The sequence below is a fragment of the Eretmochelys imbricata genome, chromosome 3 (assembly GCF_965152235.1).
Source record: "Eretmochelys imbricata isolate rEreImb1 chromosome 3, rEreImb1.hap1, whole genome shotgun sequence".
NCBI lineage: Eukaryota > Metazoa > Chordata > Testudines > Cheloniidae > Eretmochelys > Eretmochelys imbricata.
Genome location: NC_135574.1, coordinates 169,827,119 through 169,851,381, shown reverse-complemented (window position 1 = coordinate 169,851,381; position 24,263 = coordinate 169,827,119). Strand labels below are relative to the sequence as shown.

Genomic DNA, 24,263 nt, shown 5'->3' with positions numbered 1-24,263 from the left:
AATTATTTGTACACTTCATTCATTGCATTAGACAGTATGTGAAGAAAACATGATCTTTCCTGCTTTCATGATCAGTAAAGTATGCTGCATTATACTATACCAGGAACTAGCATATTAACAAGGCAAGGCATCTGAACATTTCTAAATGAATGAGCCTATGATACTGAGAATACTGATGGCTAACACTGGCAGTTTAAAGGCTAAAGTAAACTGCTATAGTCCGAACAGCTATTTGAACAGCTGCGTCCAAGACACAGAAAATTAGTTCTAAAGTGTGGAAATCATTCAACATCAGCATCTGAACAGCCTAAGAAGGGTCATTAGAAAATTATCTGACATGATACAAAATGGTTCATGACAACCAGTGGCATGCAAAGAGAACCCGGGAGGCATGTGGTGCACACCCAGATTTGACAAATGAAAGTATTTGCAGGGAAGGGTTGTGCTAGCCGTGCTGCATGCCACACAGTGACAGTAAGAGATTCAAGATCTGGTTTATCCTGTCAGCACCATGAGGTTTGGGATAAGCTGTCAAAGAAAGCAACCAGGGAGGCAGGAACAGGAGCTGAATCAGCAGTTGGAGCTAAGCAGCAATGAATAGAATCTATGGGATGACATTTAGAGACAGCACTGACAGCCTCCCCATTTCACATTTTTTACTGTGTAATGTGTAACTGCCACCTAGTGATCCTTTGGTCATTACCAGCCATTCTGCAACAGCAATGCGAAGAATGTGCAACTGCAACTTTATGCACTGGGTCCTTGCCCGGCTGGCTGGAAGAAAAGGGGTTCTTGCCATTTTATTGGCTCCCCCTGCAACTGGTAGCAAAACAGAGGTGGAGTAAAGGTGAGGGGGGGGGAGTTGACCTGTATGGAGCAGAGAGGAGATGGACCAGGTGGGTGTCTGGGGAGGATGGCTACTGCCCTTCCAACTGATGAGGAGATAGGGTGGGCATTTATACCCCTGTGCAGTCCTGGAGAAGCAAGGGTGGGCCACCAGACTCTCATCAATCACTGAGCAGCTGCTGCTGATAGGTGGCTGAGGAGCCTGCCACAGTTACACGCACCACAGGGCACCACCATGCGGTGCCTGGAGTCAGGAGCCTCAGGACCACCAGCAGGGTCCCAGTGAGGACAAGCGGAAATCACCTCAGGATCACAACAGATCTCTCTTCCGCAACCCACCCCCCAAATCCATATGTGAGAGCATGTGCGGTGGACAGGGGGGCAGGAGGACGGGAAGCCCAGAGCGGGGAGGGCAAATGGCTCCTTGCAGAGGCAGAGGTCTAATCAGGCTCCCCATACCACAGGACTGTGAGTGGGTCCCATTGGGTGGCAGGCTGGGCTCAACATATCACAGAGCAGTGAGTGGGAGGGCCACTGGGGACAAGTCAGTACATTGGGACATTAGTACGGAACCACCCGGGTGAAAGGCGCACTATGGCTGGCTACACTTTCCTGCCACAGAGCTGTGTGGCCCCTTCTGAGGGGAGGGGAAGGAGAAGAGGTTAGCTGACTGGGCCCTCCCCACCACAAAAGAGCTGGGAGGGTCAGGAAGGAGAACCGGGGAGAAACAGGGATATTCCCAGAATTTAGAATTTCTTATCTGGGATTCCCCAAGTCTTAGAGTCCACACATTAAGGGGTAGGAAAGCAACCCTGTGGACACTCTGCAAGCTACCCAGCGGTGCAGGACCAGGGGGCCGGAAGCCACCAGCAGAGCATGGGTCTCCCCAGCAGGCAGAATGTTACAGATCAGACACCTTACGTCCAACTCAGAGAAGGAATTTAGTGTCAGGGGCCAAAGGCCATTGAGAGAACTGCCGCTGAGAGGCTGGGGCATGCTATATGGTGAGGTAACTGACACTGGGGAAACTGACACACAACTTGGCCACACTCATCCTAAGACCCCAGCCAAAACTGGGGGGAGGAATGTGGAGGGCAGGCAAAATTGGGGAAACTGAGGCATAGCTCAGGTTGGCTGAAGCCAAGCTCCCTGCAGATAGTGAGAACCAAAACTGGGGAAATGCAGGCACAGTTCAGGGTGGCTGCCAGTGAAAACTGGAGAACCAAGTTTGTGGAAACTGAGGCATGACCCAGGGCAGCTGTGGCAAAGACTTCAGTGGAAATTGGGGAAATAGGTACAGACCAGTGTTGCTGCAGTTAAGACCCCAGCCAAAACTGGGAAGATGAGACACAGCATCCAAGGTATGTGCAGCAACCAGAAGGCTGCGGCCTATGGCAGGGCACAACCCTGGATAGTGTTGGGCACCTCAGTCAAGAGACCCTGACTCACAGCACACACTGAGTCAGGACAGAGAAAAGAAGTTGTGCATCAGCCCAAAAGAGGGGAGATGGTTTCCCCATAAACATGCAGCCCAGCGGTAGACACAACCCCCCAAAAGCATGCCATAGCAAGGGACGAGGGAGGTATAAGTTCCTTCCCCACCTGAGTACAACATTTTACTTAAAACCAGCCTTGCATGTGGTAGGCCACCTGGATGCAATTTTTGTTTGCAGCAAGAGTGGATTCAAAAGAAAATAGAAGCCTGTTGACTTCACTGCACACTGGCTGGTAGGTTAGGAGTACTGCCAGCAAAGTGAAATACAGAAAGCCCACTCACTGACACTAGCCCTGCTCATTTGGAGACAAGATAGAGACAAGTAGGTATTCTATTAGGGATTCTAGTCCCCGACAGGATCATGGCACCCACAATTTCTTTGTATGCACTACAAGCATGGCCATTTTCCAATTTCACACCCCAGGTGATGCCCCTGGGATGGGTGTTTTACACTTGGCAGCCTTCTCAGTCATGGCCAGCCTCAACTTATTCAGGGAAAATTAAGAGATAGAGGTTATCAAGTGTTGGACAATCTCTTAGTCCCTCCAGTCGGGTTTCTGTGAAGGGAAGGATGAGGCGCCAGAGTCCGACCTGAAAGTTGAGCTCTGCTCAGTGGATCTGGGATGGGATGGGAGCATAACCCAGTGGGAGCTCTTTCCCGTCCTAACGATGGTGACTACCTACGAGAATGAAGTCAGGGTGAGAGAGGTGATTCAGGCAGGGGTCTGTGCTGGTGCTGGTCAGTTCTTCAAGTCACTCGAAGTATGATGTGGGTGGAATTTCAGAGCAGGTGCAGGGAACCAGCGAGGAGCCTATTTGAGTGGTGTAGTGATACCTCAGGAAGTCTGGTTCTTTATTGACTATTTTGTCTTAATGCAAAGCAAACAGCACCTTGAACGTATATTGCGGAGGGGGGCGGGGAATTTACTCTGCTTCACTATCACGGTTAACAAGGGTGTCGACAAGCAAGGTTTAGGTAAGGCTTTAGAATCTGAGGATCTGCAGGAGAGATCTGACTCGTTGACTTTCAGAGCATGGAAAAAACAATTAAGAGATGGCAAGGTGGGTCATAATGCTACAAGAGTTTGGGGAGGTTGGGACTAGTTGCAGGGACAGTGTCTATCAGGGTTAATAAAGGCTTCAGCAATGAAGGTGTTAAACAGGAATCTGCAATGGGGATGGAGGGACCGGATACCTGTCAAACACACCAATTAAGGTATGGCAAGGAGAGTCCTAATACAACAAGAGTGTGGGGGAGGCTGCGATTTTCCCACAGACTTGCTTAGTGTAGGTGTCATTCTAGGGAAGGGAGTTACTTTGGAGAAGGAAATTTCAGTTCCTGGCATCATCAAAGACAGCGTACTGCCGAGGGTCCCAGGTGAATTTGTTCAAGATTGCATTGGTTACATCCCCAGCACAGCTTGGAATGGGATCCCAGCAAATCAAGCCTACCAATGGTAGCATGCAAATTTGTACAAAGCTGGAACCCCCTGTTCAGGAAGATAATTCAGTGGTTTGTGTACTCAACTCTTCCTTCAGGATTATATGCATGGGCAAAGGAGTTGGTGATTGGTTCTGTGGGCATAATATTGAGTATCTGGCCCACACGGCATTAGCAGTAAGGCAGCTCTGAGATGGCAGAGATGGAGGGGTGCTCCTCAGGAGCAAATGAATGGGGCATGCTCTGGGACCAGCTCATGCCCCTTGTATGTTCTTTGGCAGCCCAAGGGCAGGCATCAGATGCAATTATCAAGAGATGTAAGGGGGTCAACTTGATAAGGGATTTGGGGCACACCCAGGATATTTTCCCCAGTGATAATGATTATTTGGCCTGACATATTGCAACACAGTGTGTGGCAGGGACCAATGAGCCTCCACAAGTGGAGAAGACTAGGAGCTATGTAAATAGGAAGGTAGCTAAACTCATATGTAACCAAGGGGGTTTGATAGTTTCACAAGTGCACATATCTTACTAGGCACCAGAGTTATTTAGGGAGGATGGGGTACACCTATCCTATTGGTAGGCATATATATATATAAGCATGATTGCTGGTGCCTCCTCATAGCAGATGACCACATCTAGATAAGGACAGGATAAGGTTATCGGATAAAATGGATTGGAAAAGGATGTGAAGGAAAGCTTTCCTTAAGGGAGCTGAGTAGAGGGAAGGGGGGGAGGGGGTTGAGGTGTCTATGTCTTGTCCAATGGGGAGCCAGCCAACCCCCCCCCCCTTTCCTAGACCCCTTTCACCTTAGGCCAGGGGACAGCAGGGGAGTCCCAGCAACAGGATGGCTCAGATTAGGTTGAGGATTATGTAGAAATGATTATGGATAAAATGATGACCTGCACTGTACAATTTATTGCCAGGTACTCCCAGATATTTTACGTGAATAATGCTGCAGGATAATTAAACCACATCCACTGCCTCCTGTCTTTCTTCCAGCATGGCCAGACAAAGATCCAGTCCTCTCTTTACTGTCAGCTAGTACATTGGCAGGGTTCCCATCACCCTTCCTGCCTTCCCTGAAGTTAGAGTTCAGTTTTACAGCCAGCGACTACACCACAAAACAGACGGAACCTATTTTATTTTTTGAGCAACCAGAGTTTAATGGCAATCTTGCAGAAGAGAGAAAAAGCACAAAACAACAGAGATGAATGCAAACACACCAAGACAGAGACTACACACAACTTCAGTTCCTGGAACTGCACTTTGTATATATCTAGTAATTTATATTGTGCTCATCGCTTATTATAGCTAAAATAGAATTAAAAAATACAAATTATTTCACAGACCACCATTCCAGACAGCTGCGGCTTGCCAACAATATAATGACACTTCCCAGAGAGTATCTGAGGGTAGCTCCTACACCTCTTGGTTACAGGCCTCTCTTTCATGTGGAGATGTTTGCCTTTTCACAAGGTGGTTACTTCCTTAGTGTGACATGCATTTGTTTACAGTAAATCAAAAAGCATATCCAATGTTTGATACACAGTAAGGCCTCTTCCTCTGACAACCATCTGACAGTTTGAGAAGACTATATTGTAAGGGTGGGAAAAACACTCCCAGTCTCCTGCCCCCAAGTCTTGCACACATGTCCATTATCATGTTCATTGTATAAGGATGCTAAATAGCTTTACTGATGCTTTCTTGCTGTGTAAATGGAAATGGGCCCTTTACATACATTTTAGTCCAAGGCAGGGAACTATCTAGAGTACATACAGAACACAAATAATTAAAATCCTCAATATTTTCATAGCAAGTAAAATTCACAATGGGCAGACTGGACATCATCTTTCACAAATCATCATTAAATTGGTATTTTTGCACCAAGGCCATACTGTAATGGAAATTGGTGCTAATCAGAAACAGAACATGAGATTATGATCTGAGGTAGGGTTCAACTGTATCAATTCAAGGGCCAATACCGCCCCAGAATAACTAAGTTGAAGAAGAGCACATGAACAGTAGCGATTTCTCAAATATTATCTCTGTTTACACTATTTTTTTATTCTAAAAAACAAATGCAATTAGACTATTTTATAGATTGGTCGTTTGCCAAAATTTAGGTTTTAGATCATATTCATCTTACATTAGTCAACTACTTCTAATATCACTTCTGTTTTTAAACTCTTCCTCTACCAGTTAATCATCATAACTGTGGAAGTGATTTTAAGTTTCATTACAGGGAAAACTGTTATCTGCAACATCTTTTGCATGTGATATGAAAGATGCTGACTGTTTAAAAGTCTTGCAAAGGCACCAAAAAGATTTCAAACAAATAACTTTCCCAGAATGCACTACACAATGATCAAGAACCAACTGCCTTGAAAAGTAACAACAAAGAACATATTTGTACAATTAAATTAAATCATAAACACTTGAAAATAATGGCTTACAACATAATGAAAGGGTTTAACGCCGCAATACAGACACACAGCTTCAATAATCCAATTAAAGAACACACAAAAATTGCAAAATAATTATAAGGAGTTACAAAGGCACTTTCTGTGTGCAGCTTAAAATGTCAGGTTTCAGAGTAACAGCCGTGTTAGTCTGTATTCACAAAAAGAAAAGGAGTACTTGTGGCACCTTAGAGACTAACCAATTTATTTGACCATAAGCTTTCGTGAGCTACAGCTCACTTCATCGGATGAAGTGAGCTGTAGCTCACGAAAGCTTATGCTCAAATAAATTGGTTAGTCTCTAAGGTGCCACAAGTACTCCTTTTCTTTTAGCTTAAAATGTGTGATTAGTAGAATGAAAACAAAATTGTTGTAAATTAGTTCTGAATTATAAAGGACAAATGCTGTCATAGCGCAAGTCTATCATGAACATCTAAAGGCAGAGTTCAGCCCCAAAAAAAGAGTTTTGGAAACACCAATTTAGCTTGAAAATCAAGAACAGTTTTGCTTCCTGAGACCTATTTTATTATGTTTGTTTATATCAACTTCCAACTCAACTGAAGATTTTAGCGCAAGAGTGAGAGACCCCTTCTAAACAATGAAACCCATACATATTTTTTAGTTCTCCCTTCAGCAAAAAAGGGTCCTGTATATATCTTTATGTTACATAATATATATACTGCCAGAATGCTGTGTATGCATGTTGCAAGGAAGCAAACTAATATAATTTCCCTTTGTTATTTTATCTATAGTTCTGAAGATGTCCCTCTATGTTCTATAAAAAGAAAGCAGCAAACATTGGCAATGCACATGAAACTCAGTGTCAGCATCTGCAAGAACAGCACTAATAGGGAACCCAAAATCCATTTACCTGCAAATGTAGCTGCTTAAGCATAAAAAACTTTTGAGATTCTACAGTATCACAACCGACAAATCTAACGCTCCAAAAGTCTAAAGATAGCTATGACTTAAATGAGAACAGCTTCCTTTGATTGGTAAGCTCACTACAGATGTATAAATAGGGGACAAAAATTTCTCACACACAAGGAAAACCAAAAGTATTTAAATAATTTAGAAAATTAAAAGCCTCTTAAACCTGAAGCTGACCTAACTTGAACTAAAAAAGCATTTACAACTTGTATATAGGGACTGCACATTAATTGCCCTTTCATACTGAAATCATGATAAAGATCTCTCACAGACAACCATAACAAAAATTTAAAAAAAACAAAACAAACACAATTTGAGATATACCTCTGGATTATTATAATCAACAGGTTTCTGCCCATTATCTATGCCTATAATTGTATGAACAGCCTCAAGAAAAGTTTTAATTTACAAAATTTTAAAAAATCAGCTTTTGGTAAGAAAACATAGCACCAAAAATTAAATTTTGCGAATTTTCCACTGGAAACAGACATCTCACCACTAGCAGTAATAACTGAAAACTGCTGAACACTGGAGCAAAAGCTTTAACAAATGTTCATATTAAATTGAAAATATGAAAGATTTGTCATGAAGGACTATGCTGGTTCCATACAGCTAATCTGGTACCCATTCCTAGAGCCGTATACAAAGGCCTTATCTACACAACAGAGTTTTGTTGGCAAAAGGCAGCTTTGGTGGCAAAACAGTGGAGGTGTACACACTGCAATGTCACTTTTGGTGACAAAACTGCCCTGTTTTTTCAATAAAATAAAAACACTTTTCTCTGTTTATTCCTCTCTTTTCTCCTTGTACTTTAATATACAATCACTCCAGACACCTTGAAGATGTACACATCTGTGCACCTATAAACACTATGCATGTAAACTGTGGATCTAGCCAGGTGGATAAACAGCCACCAGGAAAGAATAAAAACAGTCCTTCATGCCACCCTAAGGGCTCTTTTCCGAACAGTTTTCAGAGTGCAGCATTCAATAATGTTTTATGGCCAGAATTCAAACAGGAAAACTAAGGACTGAAACCTTAACCAATGCTGACTAGGTATGAAGTCTCCTCCTGTCCATGCCTGTACCCCCAGGTACCACCCCAAATATTTAATAAGCAGCAACACTTCTGGTCTGGGTAAGGAGTTCTGTTCAATCCTCCTCAACCACAAGCACTATGGCCACCATGAGATGTTTTAAGGATGGGGAACAGCAGGTTGAAAAGCAGGGAGGAAAATATGGAGGGTTATTAGAAAAGGACAGGGATGCATAGGATGCCTCACTCCAGGAGGAAGGGGTGGGAAGATACATGGGGTGTAATCCTGGCTCCATTGACGTCAATGGGAGTTTTGCCATTAACCTCAAAATGGACAGAATTTTACCCACAAACTTTGATATTGACATTTAAACTGTAGTTGGTGGTAATTTTCTCAAATTTTCTCAGTCTCATACTTAAAAACTGCCAAAGCTTAAGGAAAAATGAAAATTTGACTTTCCAGCATTCAACGTCTCAGTCAGAGTGCCTGGACCAAATACAAAACTGGCATGAAATGTAGTTATCCTCCTATTCTGAATTTATGGTAAATTTTCAAGGGGAAAAAACACCTCATTTAAACCTGCTCTCTTTCTTCATAGCTGGGTTTTTTCATCCCAGTTATGCTCCTTTTACTATTCTCACACAGGGTAATACTTCTGGGGCTTAGTGCATATACATGCTACAGCTGTTTCTGGGCAATACTGTCCCACAAATTTCCCCTCTGCTGTAACTCATTATCTGTAATTTACTTTTGCCTAGAAGCCCTATTTAAAATCAGAGTATCTATTATCTAAAAGCACTGTACATACACATAGGAAGAGAGTTCTCGGTGCTTTCATAACTCTGAAACTCTGAAAACATTACTATGTATACACCAATTTAAAAAAAAAAAACTAAACAAAAACAGTTCTACACAGCTAATAATTTTTTTCCAATCAAGATGTTTCTCTACTTAAGTATCTGACAGTTGAAACCGATCACAAAAAGTTTCCACCAACCATTCCTCTGGGTTTTTCCTTTTTCAAAAAACACAAATTCAATCTTGAGTTCATCATTACAACTTAAGCCACACATACACAGAAAAGTTCTAAATGCTGCTGAAAACTCACTTCATTTGATGTAAAATTAACCACTATTAGCATCCTTGCTCCAAAAAAAACAGTGAGCATCTGTTTAAACATTGCCCTACTATGCATGCCACTGGCAGTTTATCTCAATAGCAGAACGATGTAAATTTGCTAGAATGCTTCAGATGGAGCATTATTTTTGGGATTTGACAATATGCATAGGTGTAACTGAGACTAAATCAGAAAAGTCTGCAAGAAATTCAGATTAGAATGCTGAGTTCATAGAGCAAATGAAAGGATTTTGCTCTATGTGAGTTTGCATCAGAGTTACCCTGGTAAGATTTCTTTACTGATACCAGCAGAAATGCTATTTGGATCTACATGAAATCAGGTGGTAGATCGTAAATGTGCATATTACCTTTCAGATTGGTTAGCATCCCCATTGTTCCATAAAACCCCTCACCTGGCCTTTCAGTGGTCCCGTTTCAGAAGAACAATCACAGACTGACCTATAGCTTAGTAAAAAGCTCCTACCTACCCCTGGTATTGCCTCTCTCAATGTCCGAGTTCATATTTTTCCCCAAGGCACCCACTCATAACTGCCCCAATTACAGTTCTGAGACATTTTCAGGTTGCCTAAAGAAAATATTTTGTTGTCAATTTTGCAACAAAAGAGGTGCAAAATAATACAGTAAGTAGAAACAAACATGTCACATTAATACTATGCAAAGCATTGCTAAACTGGCACTTAAGCTCCGTGACAAAGCAGAGCTTAAAGTACAACTCTACTCTGAAAACTGAGTATGTAGGAATTGCATCTTAACTGAACCTTAATGGTTCTGATTAGGAATTCAGAACCATATCTACTTACTTGAGTGACAATAACAACTTTTTATGCATTAGCCCTGCAGAGCTAAGCTTCAATGAGCTGAATTCTATTCCTTCTTGTGCATCACAGAGTTTTTACTTAGTTCCAGTTACACTTGTGCAAACCTACTGAAGATAGTTTGGAATTACTGAGGGCTATATCTGGACTTTATTACTGGTGATAATGCACAAGATAGAAGGAGCCATGCTTGACTCTCAGAACTGAGTCTCATTTTCCAGGGATGGAAGTAATATAATTTTAAACTGAGCATTTTTTAGATGGCACTCATTGAGACACAAAACATGGGGCCCAATGATGCCAATTTTACAGGGTCATTTTGATAGCAGAACCACACTTTAAGATCCTTAAAAAAAAAAAAAAAAAAATCACCCACAACAGAAGAGTCTGGGTCATACCCACAGCTCCAATGTTGTCCAAGCTACATGCCCAGAAAGGTATGCAACAGCGTAATCAGAGCTCTCCTTTCTTACAGCCTGATTCTGGCTGGGTTCTAGCAAATGTTAATCTAAATTAGCTTGTGGTATTAAGTTATCACACCCTCACCACCAGACCAAAATAGGCATTTTCTTTATTATGTTTGATCATTAGATGACATTTCTAGGTGAATACTATGTTTCTAAATAAAGAAATATCCAAACAAAATTCCCTGGGGAAATCGGACTTCTCTAATCTACACCAATGTCCCTTTAATTCTCTTCTCCAAGCCTTGCACATATAATCCGTGTTATACATTTGTTGGCTGAAGTCTCCAAAAAAGTTATTGAGTGTACTTCATTACAATGCAAATAGGCATTTTGCAGACAACACAGCTCAACATAAAAACTTACATCCAATAAGATAATAAATAACAGTTATTCGCATCCTCAACACATTTATGCTATCAACTTTTTATATGAAAAGCAATATACTACAGAATGAACTGCTTGAGTGTAATGATTTTAAAATTTATTACACTACCACTACTAAATAACAATTTTCAAGTGGGAAAAAATTATATATTATATACAAAGACCCTTCTTCAGGTTTTGAATGAGGTAATTAATTACTAATGGTTTCTAAGAAGACGACATCACATTTAGATCAGTGCAAATCCCAGTTTGGCGCCAAATGGCTTTATGTATTTTTCCCTCAGAACTGGTTTGCATGGGAAAGGTTCAGGTCACATTTTAATCTCAAAGAGAAACCACTGTCCAAATTTATTATTCTGCATTGTCTGTGGAGTCTCACATGAAATCATGCGGGTTCACACAAGTTTGTCGATAAAATTCACATAGAACAGGCTAGACCTCTCTGAGGCACTGTTATTTGAGAGCCTGATGCGTTTACCGGACGTTAGACAACATTGCATTCAAAAACCATGATGTGGGGCTATAACTACAGAACTCCTATGATAGCAACCCCCCTAACACTAGTGTCACAAAAGAAAAGGAAAGGAGTACCTGTGGCACCTTAGAGACTAACAAATTTATTTGAGCATAAGCTTTTGAAAGCTTTTCTTTTTGAGAATACAGACTAACACAGCTGCTACTCTGAAACCTGACAAAAGAAAAGGTGCCCTTTACACACGAGTGGGACACTCACACCATATAATCATTGAATTCTGTGGTGGTGTTCCATGTCTGTTCACAAAGTGGACCCTTCACTCCCATGATACTAATACAGTTATTATGAGACTTGTACTTGACCCTCCCAGTTAGCTGTGCTAGATGGAGAGGATACACAACAACATCATGATGAAACATTTTACAGAGAGCTGGGTAAGTTAGATCAGGCTTTTTTTTTTTTTTTTTTAAAGGAACTATGGGGTTTTGTTTGTGTGTTGTTGTTTTTTTAAAAAAGCTTAAACATTTAGTTTTGGTTTTTATTGGCATAAGTTTTAGTTCTTCACTTTTTAAAATAAAAAAAAAAAAAAAATCACCAGCAAAAGCGAAAAGCAAACAAGCTCTTGAAGTTATTTTCTTTAAAAAGCCATCCTAGGAGTTTCTTTAAAAACTAAATGAAATTAAGAAAATAAATCAGTTTACTTCAATTATCCATCTAACACTGTAAAGTGCTGCAGAACTAATAATACTGTGTATCTGTACAGGACAGCACCACCTACTCTAAAGATCTTAAAGCACTCTATGAACATAAACAAACTTAGCCTCACAACACTCCTGTGAGGTGAGTATATATTATTACCTGTTTTTATCAAATGGAGAACTGAAGCATTGTGACGTTAAGCCAAAGTCACCCGGAGTCTGTTCAACTTTCTGAGACAAGATCAGCTCACCAGTAGCAACTGGAAGCCTTTCCCTAGTTAGCATGGAAGCCTACGCCAACTATTGCTGCAGAACTTCAGCTTCCAAGTTATTGGTTGTGAAGAGAAACACGAACCATTTTTAAAAATCAGTGCAGTCTCCCTAAGTCTGCAGATATCTAGTTTCAGTGACCCTGCTGCTGCTCATACCTTTGCTTAGCTGCTGCAGAGCAGAATGAAAAATAGTTTTCACAGCAGCGACAAAAGCCTGATGACTCATAGCAATACCCACCCAGTCCCACTCCTTCTGGGATTGCTAGGACCACTGACATCACTAGTCACACTCCACCTCCAGCCACCCTCTCTTGCCTTCCCACCCCATTAGCTCAGCACCTGCAACAAAACTATGCTGGCTTCTTGCCTCATCTTCTCTTCACCCCAATTCCCCCTGCCCAGCACATCATTATTCAGTGCCCATAATTTGGCCCACAGGCTAAACCCTCTGCTGCAGCAGCATTTTTTGTGTGGGGCTTATGCTCTATCTACAAAACAAAGACAATTAATATTTTACACTTGGAACAAGATAAGCATGAACAGTGTCCTGAAGCACTTCTTTTTTTAAACCTTCCTCCATAATAAATATTTTTCTTCTAGAAAACAGCTAAACCCATCCGGGATTTCTCGAAAACCAAGTGAAAATGGCTTCTGCTAACCCCTCCTGATGGCTCAGCCTAAGAGGGTCCCAGGATAGATACCATGCAACTTTTTACACCAAATAAAGCTATAGCTTGAAATGCATCTGCATACAGCAGCTCCAGAACATTTGTGGTATGCAGATAAAGAATAAACAGTTTGCATCCAGTCTGGTTGAAAAGCTTGCAGACCAAAAAAAAAAATCTGAGCAAACGACTGCCAGTTGGCAGGTTAAATTCAAATCGAGGCAGATTTTGAGCACAATTTAGGTTCAAGTCAGCTCTAATTTCTGTAAATTCATCAAAGCCTAAAATAATTTATTCCATTAAAAAGGTATTAAAAAGAATGAAGTTTATTATAAAGATGTTTTAAATTAAAAACATTTCACTGCCCTTAAGGAAAAAAAAAAAGGTTTACTTGGTAAAGATGAGTCTCTGCAGCCTAAAGCAAATGCAGTAATGCATTATTAATTTAATGTGCAGAAATTACAAAGATCCTATTTATGTAAGAAATACTATCAAGTCTAAACAAGCTCAATAAATGGCTTTAATACTCAGGGTTTTTAATGTGAAGAAAAAAATAAGCGAACTCTACAAAGCTCTCAAGCAGATTTTTTACACTTGCAAAATGAAGGACTATTTCTCCACTCTTGCCCCCACTCATATATGGTATATACCCTCACTCATACATTTGAAATTCAGTCCAGAAATTCTGGGAGACAAAGATACACAAGTGATAGTCCTGATCCTGCTGCAATTAGATCTGCGTACACACTTTCACAGATATGAATTCGATTAAAGGATTGGGGACTACATTTGTGACATTTAAACCTTTTATTTTAAGCAAGTTACTAGTCACAGATAAACTTTTTAAAATACAAATGATTTCTAAACCTTTAGAACACCAGGGGAAACAAATCAATTTCCTAAACACAATCTACATTCCAACTGTGTTTACTACCTCAAAAGCTTAAATAATTAAAACAAAAATTCCTGTCGAATTCTGTTATATTGGGTTTACAAATTCTTTTTCTGAAATTCAATACAGATTAAATTAATAGGGTGGGTTTTGTTTAACTTGTGCACTAGATTCTAAAAACCAAAAGGACAGCTCTAGGTATAGTATTTGTTAGTAAACCACTGCTGGGAAGTTGCCAACAGGAGCTCACAGCTCCCTTTTCTAGCTTTGTCTTATAACTATAATTGCAACAGGGACTGGATTTTTTATTTCTTATTCATACACTCTTAAAATTTACTGTATTCTCTACTAAATCATAATTTTAAAGGGACACCTTTTGGATAAAAAAAAAAAAAAGACAGCAGTAGGAAGCACTAACTTTCCATTGGGATCTCCCACCTTGCTCCTGAAATACGAGTTGGGGAGGGGGGAATCGTATAAGTTGTAGAATTTCATACCTGAAAGAAAGTTATTCTGAAACAAAAAAAGACACAGACATCCGTAAGTTTTACTACATTCAAATGAAAAGTTTAATCTTGCTGTTCTCATTTTTTACGCTTCTAATAGTATTCCCATTGCTCCCCTTTAAAAAGAAGGAATATATGAAAGGGTTTCATCAAAGCTTCAGTTCGTATTCTTAAAGTGTTCTTTCTGCGATTCTTATAAGTTACATAGTAATAAATGGCAAAAAGACTTACCAACCTATAAAATGGTCTTTTGCTCTAGAGGGAGCCCACGCATATAAATTTAGCAATGATCTCAGGATTATATTTTGTCTCAAAGTATTCTTTCACCACAAGTGGGTCACACCAAATATATGCAAGAAATGTAAAGTTCCAGCCATCTCTTTTTCTGTTCTACATGGTCAGATCCCAAAATCTACCACTTCTGGGAAAGAATTTAGTCAGATGTAGCATGGATATTTCAGTTTACAATTTCATGTTAGCCCAAGGTTTGTCTATTACACATAAAACCAAGAGGTAATTTAAGATACGTATTAGAATTATAATGCATGTGGTTAATTCTTGGACTATATACCTAGCCTAGAAAACTGAATTGCTTATATTAGAAACCACTGACCTTATCCATGCCATCAGTTTTTAAACAGAACTCTCAACTGAAATCAATGTGGTGTTCCAATTAACCATACGTTCATTGAAAGTTGACTTGTACTCAACAAGAAATCTCTGCAGATCAGTGGAATCTTGCTCCATGCCTACCAAAGGAGAAAATAAAGCTTTATCTCCCATCCTCAGTGAACATGAAGGCAGATTAGGAAAATCTTAGCCCATCTGACTTAATCATTATTTTGTATGTTTGAGATTTTCAGTTTAGTAATACATGCATGTACTTGTACTGCTCTGCCGTTAATTAAAAGTACATACTGTACACACACCTTTTAAAACAAATCCCCTAAAAGTCAAATTTGCAGTGACCATGGAAGAAATGAAGCTAGATAGAACTTGGGTGCAGTGCAGATCACCAACAGAGGAGAACGTACCAGAATTCCTACTTGCTGCTTCAACAAACAGTAGCACAGCCCTGGAAAGTAAAACTGAGCAAAAAGACAAATCAGACCTGGTCTCCAAATGTCAGAGTAATTGGGGAACCAACCAATGAGTAAGGAAGTCCAAAACAAAGCTATATTTAGCATACAAATTCTATGGCAATAAGTAGGAAAGAAGAAAGACCCACTGTCTAGAAAAAGAGCTGCTGCATCCAACTAATAAAGATGGATTGGTTTGAGGAGGCTTAGAAGGAATATTGCTACATTCACTGATGGCACATAGCATAAGCAGCTATTACAACCAGCCAAAAAGAGAAAGATCTTAAACATAAAAAGGGGTGGAGGAGGAGAATAGAAAGGCTTCATGTTCCCAGACTTAGATTTCAGGCCTGAGTTTATAGCTGTCTCCCTTTTCTCCTTTTGAAATACTGCTTTTGTAGCTGACTTGATTTCAGACACATGCACCACTTCTGCTAGTAATGACTCCCTGCACTACCAACAGCGTCTGATAGCCAGTCTAGGAACGATAGCTTTCATCAGAATGCCCACCTCTAGGTTTCTTAAAAGTGATCTATGAATCCAAAGTGAAAAACAGCAGCATTCACATGGTTACCACCTTGCTACAGAGTACTCTTTCCCTTAGTAAGCATCAGAAAATGCACTCTAAATTGGAATTCTATGATGCCTTAAAAACAAAACAAATAAACTAATAAAATTACAATGTGACACTACATTTTTTCACTACACAAGCTGTTACACAGAGTGACTAATGCAGAGACAATAAAGCTGGATGAATGGTAGCGTTATTTAACCTAGTAATTAAGTGGTATTATGATTTATTAATATATAGCCAAATGCAAATAAATTAGAAATCATAACTGAAGTTTTGAAAACCTAGCTGTTTATTTGGTGATTCTAATCTGCTCTTTCCTAAACAAACTTACTTTCAAAACCAGTATCCCTGCTGGCAACATTTCACATTAGATGAAGTACATGGACCTTCATACTCACCAGCATGCCACATGCTCTAAATTAAGCTCATTTTAACACTTTCTCTGCAGTATGTTAGGAGTAGGTACACAGGAAGTATGTCCTTAACACCCTTGTAGGCATGATACTGCCCTGATTAAGAGAAAGGATTAGAAAGTACCTGATGCAAGTGGGAGAAAAAAAATCGTCAGTGACTGCTCCAAGCCACACTAGGAAGAGAAACTGAATTGCTTTTGCATAACAAAGACTACCACTAGGGGTCTCACTATAGGTTACCAGCAGCATAATTGGAAACAATGTACATTTTAACAAATGCAATAGAGATTTGTTATTGAAGTATTTTCTTATATACAACATGATGTACAACCTCAATGAATTTTTTTTAATTATTATGTCTTTGAATCTAGGTCTTTCCAGAGAATTAAATCCAACACATAGTTATGCTCAAATCAAAAAGTATTGGGGTAGGGAGTAAGAAACTGACTTTAAGTAGAACAGTAATTCTCTGGAGTGCTCCAGATGTTAAGTACTCTTCTAAAGAAAATATAAAATAACCAGACTTGGGGTGGGGGTGGGGTTTAAAACAGAAGTTTTACTTGCCAGCCATTCCCAACACTGCATATTTTCTGCACAAAAGGTCACTTTTGCAACATACAGTCATTTTCTCAGTTGTTTAACATAATGAAGGATGGCTACTTCCAGCCAATTAATTCCTTTTTCAACAAGATGGACTATCTCAGGGTGTCAAAAAGCCACCAACTGTCCTCTTTATCAGTGTGACTGACAGCTGCTGATACCAATCAAGTTAACCTTTCTATGTCAAGCCATAATTCTGTTCTGTCCAGGTTTTCATTATTAAGGAAGGGACAACTCATTAGCCCCTGAGAATAGGATGCAGTGATTCCTCAAAGGCCCAGCAAATGAGCTAAATCAGCGGTTCTCAAACTGTGGATTGGAACCCTAAAGTGGGTTGCGACTCCATTTTAATGATCTCACCAGGGCTGGCTTAGATTTGCTGAGGCTCGGGGCTGAAGCTCAAGCCCCACCGCTCAGGGCCAAAACCGAAGCCCAAGGGATTCAGCCCTGGGCGGCTGGGCTCAGGTTACAAGCCCCCTGGCTGGGGTTGAAGCCCTTGGGCTTCAGCTTTGATCCCTTCCTCATCCAAGGCAGTAGAGCTCGGGCTTTGGCTCCCCCACCTGGGGCAGTGGGAATCAGGCAGACTCAAGCTTCAATTCCCTGTCCTGGGGTCATGTAGTAATTTTTGTTGTCAGAAGGGGGTCACAGTAAAATGAAGTTTGAGAACCCCTCAGGTAAACGGAACTTATTACTAGTACCAACAATAAAATTGCTAGCACACCCACACACTCACTTCAGAGGCCTAGAAGGGGGAACATCAAAAAGGTAGTAATTTCTGCCTCCATACACCTGCCCAAATAGATGGTGAACAACCTTTGCTGTAGCTACTCACTTAGTTCTACTCATTTTCCACCATACTCAGCCCAACCATAGCAGAATGCTAATGCACATTCTTCTAACATTACCTTCACTAAAAGAGAGCACGGGGGGCAGTGACCATTTCAAAGGGAGGAAGTGACCATTTCCACAGATGACACTTCTCAAATCTAGCAGCTTCTTTCAGAGCATCTGCTAGTTTAGCTCAGCCCAAGATGGCCTTTAGTACAGGCAGGTACACCAAACCCTTGCTCTTGTAAATCAACAAAAGGAGCATATCTTTGGTAAACAGCTATGTAGACTAGGAAGGGCTGGCAGCAGGCAATTATATATCAAGATTTTCCATTCATCTTATATGGCATACGGAATGGGGGAAGAAAGAACAAAAAAGGATGAATTTGAGCAGCAAATATTTGGCAGCTAACTCCAGTCTATAATGCTATCACTCATTTCTACTATTTAGTGACAATATGCCGTAAGAGTACAGATATCCAGATTCCACACACATATTATAGCCCTTCACATCACTTTCTCATGAATTTCTCCAATTCTCACAAACACTAATAGCTCTGCTTCCTTCTTGTTCCCCTGAAAGATACATTTGTGTTCACCTATTACATTTAACACTGCATTACTTATTCTTTTGGTTTGCTTTTCAAGGGACTGATTTAATCTTTTCGTCAAAATATTTCCAATCTTTCAGTGAAGAGTTCATTGATGCTTCAGGGCACAGAGCACCATTCAAGAGCTAGAATTAATAAGAATGTAAGAATTCTTCATTTTATTTTTATAGGATACCATTCTGTCAAAGCCTCCTTTGCTGGAGGGATCTTGTTGAAGGGGTTTATACCATATTGTTATAACATGCTAACGACATTTCTGGGTCATAAACAACCCAGTCCCGATTATTCATCAGGCCCAATTGCAAGACAATTAAATCCAAAATGCTTTGAAGTTCTGGCAAAGAAGAAAAAAGGACTTCAGTATTCTGTTCTATAAGGAAATCAATAATTGCCTCAACTGTGGAAGTTAATATGCAATATATGGATTTTTTACTCATGTTCAGTAATACACTCTCTCGTATGTTACGTACAATGTTGTATTTATCCAGATCTCAACAATCATTTTTAAAATTACATATAAAAATGCGTTTCTTTGATCTGTTTATTCTCATAAAAGTTTCAACAAGAAAGCCAAAAGAAAACAGCTGAGTAAAGTCTTTTCAACTTCAAGAGACATGTTAGAAAGTAGTTCTGCCTGTGCTGGAGGGCACAATCTGTAATAACTTTCTGCCTTCCAGATAATAATGACAGGCCCCATTATTAACAGGACAACTAGCTCTGCAGCAAGCATGCTTGGCTGGTAGAATGCACACGCACGCACGCACACACACACAGTCTAGCTAAAGTACTTTTACTCACAGAAATCTAAGTAAATTTCTATACTCTACCCCAAACTGAGTACATTTATGGCCTTCCTGAGACAGAAAGCTACTAACATATACTGTTTTGATGTTAATTGGAAGTGTTCAAAATCTCAAACAATATACATATATCATTGGGTTTGGATTACCAGCAAGTGCAAACAAACAAACAATCTTAGTCACATACAGCATGACCCAAATGAAAAACAGGATAGTTATATAAAGCATCATACTTCAAAGCTAAAAATTCTGAGAATGCCCTTTCCTCAACCAAAGCCTAGAAAACAGCTGTAGGTCAATGCTCACTATAAAAAAAAACATAAAAATCAAAGACCAATTTACAATGGATGTAAGATCACATTATATGTAATTAAAAAGTAGGCATGTTGAACTGTGTTCAGTCCTCATTAAATGTTAATAAAATCATAATAATTGTTTCCTGACCAAACAATGGTACAAATGAAGGACCAAATCCTGCCCCTTACTCATGCAAGTGAGGCCTATAGGACTACCCACATGGCTAAGGATTATTCATGAAAGTAAGATGCTGCAGGATCTGACTGTAGTAGAATTAATGCCTTACGAACACCAGTGTCCACATAGCAAAATGGCACTTTTAAAACCTCTTTCACATACATTTTATTTCCTGACATAAGAAAAAAAAATAGCTTTAGGCATGCTGAGGTGGGATGACTAGCACTTCATGTGTTAACACAGTACTGATACTCTTTGAAATGCAGATCAACTTCACCACTGGGATGAAGATGCTTATAAATATTAACTGTATTATATTTGCATGTGTCACCCAGAGGCACAATTTTTCCTGTTAAAAATGGAAACAGAACCCTTATAATTTCATCATGTGTCACTTTTTGATCAAAAGGCATAAAATGACTGTGACAATTATTCAAGAAGGAATAGAGTATAAGGCAAAGAGTCAAATTCAAAATAGCATACTGTTAATTATGGTTACCAGTTTGGTCCAGACAGATGCCCACAATGCCAGAACAGACATTTCAAAATCTAAAAGGTCATAATCACACTCAAAAGCATTTAAATATGTAACTTTTTCTAGAAAACTGAGAAGGATTTTCTAATGATATGGATTTCACAGTAGGACTGTAGAATTGGACTAAAAATCTAATCTTTATAGGGAGAGACCTATCATACCACAAAAGGTAGATTTGCAGGAGTCCTCCCTATCACAGCTTTTGTCATGGAATAGATGCAACTGCAGTGAAAAAGAACAAACTTTGTGTTTAGGTACTGCAAATGGACTTTTATATGGCATTATGAACCCAAAAAAAAGTTGAAAATATTTATATATTATTGTTATTTGCACTTTTTCACCCTTAAAGGTGTTGATAATATGTACTGTTGAAAAAATGTTATTAAATAAACTGTCCTGAGTTGCCACATTTTTTAATAAAATCCAAGCATATTCTATAGCTAGAAACATACACAATACTTATTCTAAGATTTTTAGAATACCAACAACTTAAAAAGAACACACATTTGTGAAACTATTTTACCTTTTATTATTACATGTAACTCCTAAGAGGATGCATGACTCTGAGAATTAAGGGAAAAAATCGTATTTTGACAGTTCTTTGTGTACATTCAGTGGAGCAGAATCTCAATTTGCATAAACTGTTGTAGCTCAGTTGAACTCAATGGAGCTATGACTGTTTATACCAGCCAAAGATCCCGCCAAGCATTTCTCCTCTAAATCATCTGGGACCCAATCCTGTAAATGTACTTTACCCAGGCACAGTGCTTATTGCAGAATTAGGATCTTGGTCAGTTTCCTCCTTCAGGGTCTTCCACACAGCAAAAAGGGGCCGGGGGGGAGGGAGGGAATTAACATGAAAATGTTACTGTAAAACCACAAAAAATGGTAGAGGAAGAACAATGGGGCAAGCCTACCTGAATCTACTTTTAACCCCTTGCATGAAACTGACCAGATTTCAAGTTGGTGTCTCTTTAAAGAGCTGAGTGTATTCTCACACACATAACCAAATCCAACATTTTCTTCTTTCAGTTGCTGACCTATCCACATTAATTTGACCATGACTGCAATGTGAAAGATATATTTTACTCAATAAAACATTATTTATGACAGAACGAGGAGTAATGGTCTCAAGTTGGGGAGATTTAGGTTGGATATTAGAAAAACTTTTTCACTTGGAGGGTGGTGAAACACTGGAATGCGTTACCTAGGGAGGTGGTGGAATCTCCTTCCTTAGAAGTTTTTAAGGTCAGGCTTGACAAAGCCCGGGCTGGGATGATTTAATTGGGGATTGGTCCTGCTATGAGCAGGGGGTTGGACTAGATGACCTCCTGAGGTCCCTTCCAACCCTGATATTCTATGATTCTATGAATTCTATGATTCTAAGATTATTTGCCGAGAAACTTTCTAGTTCCCTGTATTCTGCAAGAAACACAACTAAACTGCTGATCACACCTGGTGAAATTTAGGCATTCAGAATTTATGCCGTTCACCTAAAAATTGCTAACTGAGAGAGCTTCACAATACTTTTCTGATCACGATCCAACAAATGAGAGCCCTGGCGGCTGTAACTCTCAGATTTCGAGTATCAGAGGGGTAGCCGTGTTAGTCTGGATCTGTAAAAGCGGCAAAGAGTCCCGTGGCACCTTATAGACTAACAGACGTATTGGAGCATAAGCTTTCGTGGGTGAATACCCACGTTCTCAGATTTTGCACACTTCTAGGCACTGTTCCCAAGGAGAGCTGTGTGGGATACAGAACCCGGTATAAGCATACAACCGTTTATGAAAGGCAGATTCATGAAATTCAGGACTGAAAACATGGATTTGGGCACAATCTGGGGACTGCTACAATAGTGAGAGTGCGGTCCCCCCCCCAGGTTTCTGAATGAAGCGGCTCCCCTCCTTCCCCATGCTATTCCCTGACACTAAATCATGCCCCAGATGCCAGCCGGCCCCAGAGGAGCTCCCATGAAGGCAGAGGCCAAAGCACCTGCCTGGACGCTGTGGTTGGCAAAGAAGCGGTTAAGCAGGCGGCGACCCACGCGCGGGGAAGGCAACCCACACTCCACCCTGGCCACCACGCCGGCAGCTTTCGCTCCTTCCCATCCCCTCGCTGGCGCAGCCCCCTGTGCCCACCGCCCCGCCCCGCCCCACGGCCCGGGACACCCGGGCTTGCACCCCGCCAACGACTAACCACCCCCCGCGCCCGAAACGTTGTGCGGAGCTCGGTTCCACCTGCGTGTTTCTGCCCGGCTAGGATTTTAAGCGGATTCGTGACTGTGCAAAGGGGAACAGAGATCTCGGGAGGATCTTTGCTTGACAGCTGCTAAAGCAAAAAAAAAAAAAAAAAAAAAAAGTAACACCCTGAAGTCAACCCCGCATTCCCCTTTCAACACCCACCCACCCACCCACGTGGGACCTGAAGGAAACTCTTGCACTTGCTCGAGTCTACCCCTGGGGGAGGGATCTCCCACAAGGGCAGCTTTACAGCTCCGCCGCGGTGCGGTGCGCGTGCACGGGGGGGGGGGCGTCCTCCCCGCCCCGGAGTTGGATGCTACAGGCTCCGCCACTTACCCAAACTGCCGGCGAAACCGTCCATTTTGTGTCGGGAGAAGCTGGGGTCCGGGACCCCGGCGAAGCCGCTCGCGCTGGTGGAGAGGGTCGGGGAGGCAGGTTCATTCACCCGCAGAGCCGCGGCGGCGGGAGGCGGCTGCGGCTCCGCGCCGGGCTCATGAGCCGCACGCGCTGGCTCCCGGGGCTCCCCCAGGCTCTGCGGCTCCTCCGGCGCCTGCTGCTGCTGCTGCTGCTGCTGCTCCTCTCACTCGCCGCCGCCGCTGCTGCTGCTGCCCGGGCTCAGTCACAGCTCCGCGACCCAGCACCGCCGCTGCAGCTCCGGCTCCTCCCGCGGCTGTCAGTCCCGCCCAATAGCGCCCAGTGCTTTCGTGCTTCCGACTCCGCCTCAGTTGGCAGCCGGGGCTTCCCCTGCAGGCTGAGGAGCCCGGCGGGGGGGGAGCAGGCCGACCTGCCCTCCCGAGCCTGGGTGAGGGGCTGCTGTGCCCTGCAGGGCGTGAGCCTCTGCTGCCCTCGCCGCGACTGACTGGGGCAGGCCTCCCTCTGAACCTGCCTGGCACCGGGGCCCCTCGCTGCGCCTGGCTCTGTCGAAGCAGCACTGGTACAGTTCATTGCTCCTAGGCTCTCCTGCACCTCATTGCTCCTAGGCACAGGTGCACCTCGCCGTGTTTGTGCTAGGGCGTGACCGTGGCTCTAGGCACTGGTGCAGCTCACTGTCTGGGCGTTCACTTCCTTGTCTTTGGAGCTCTGCTGACTCGGGAGCACCTGCTTTTTGATTTGCACGGTGTCCTAGAATCATAGAATATCAAGGTTGGAAGGGACCTCAGGAGATCATCTAGTCCAACCCCCTGCTCAAAGCAGGACCAGTCCCCAATGTTTGCCCCAGATCCCTAAATGGCCCCCTTGAGGACTGAACTCACAACCCTGGGTTTAGCAGGCCAATGCTCAAACCACTGAGCTATCCCTCCCCCCCACTGAGCTATCCCTCCCCCAACCTACCCAGGTGAGGTGCTCTTTGCAGAAACCTGGTGCTGAAGAGCTCATAACAGACAACGTTCTGACAAGGACCAGACAAAGGGTGGGGGAGGATGCCTCAAGAGACATCATCCCTTTTTGTTCACTGTATTGCCTGAATCTTAATTGATGATTGCTGCAGGATATATGAGTTGCTATGTTTGAACATAAGGTAGGCACCTCACTGTGTCTGGTATTGGTGTCTTCATGTACCTCATCTCTGTTCACAGCAGGCACTTC

At 41.7% G+C, this 24,263-nt stretch overlaps 1 protein-coding gene across 1 annotated transcript in view; it reads right to left on the bottom strand.

Moving 5' to 3' along the window:
* The window catches only part of EML4 (EMAP like 4), a 254,826-nt gene extending 231,526 nt beyond the window's left edge, over nucleotides 1–23,300 (bottom strand). Inside the window, exon 1 of the mRNA XM_077813843.1 lies at nucleotides 23,013–23,300. Within this exon, the coding sequence (XP_077669969.1) occupies nucleotides 23,013–23,037 (25 nt within the window). The 5' untranslated portion in view covers nucleotides 23,038–23,300. The remainder of the gene's footprint in view (nucleotides 1–23,012) is intronic.
* Nucleotides 23,301–24,263: the final 963 nt, after the last annotated feature.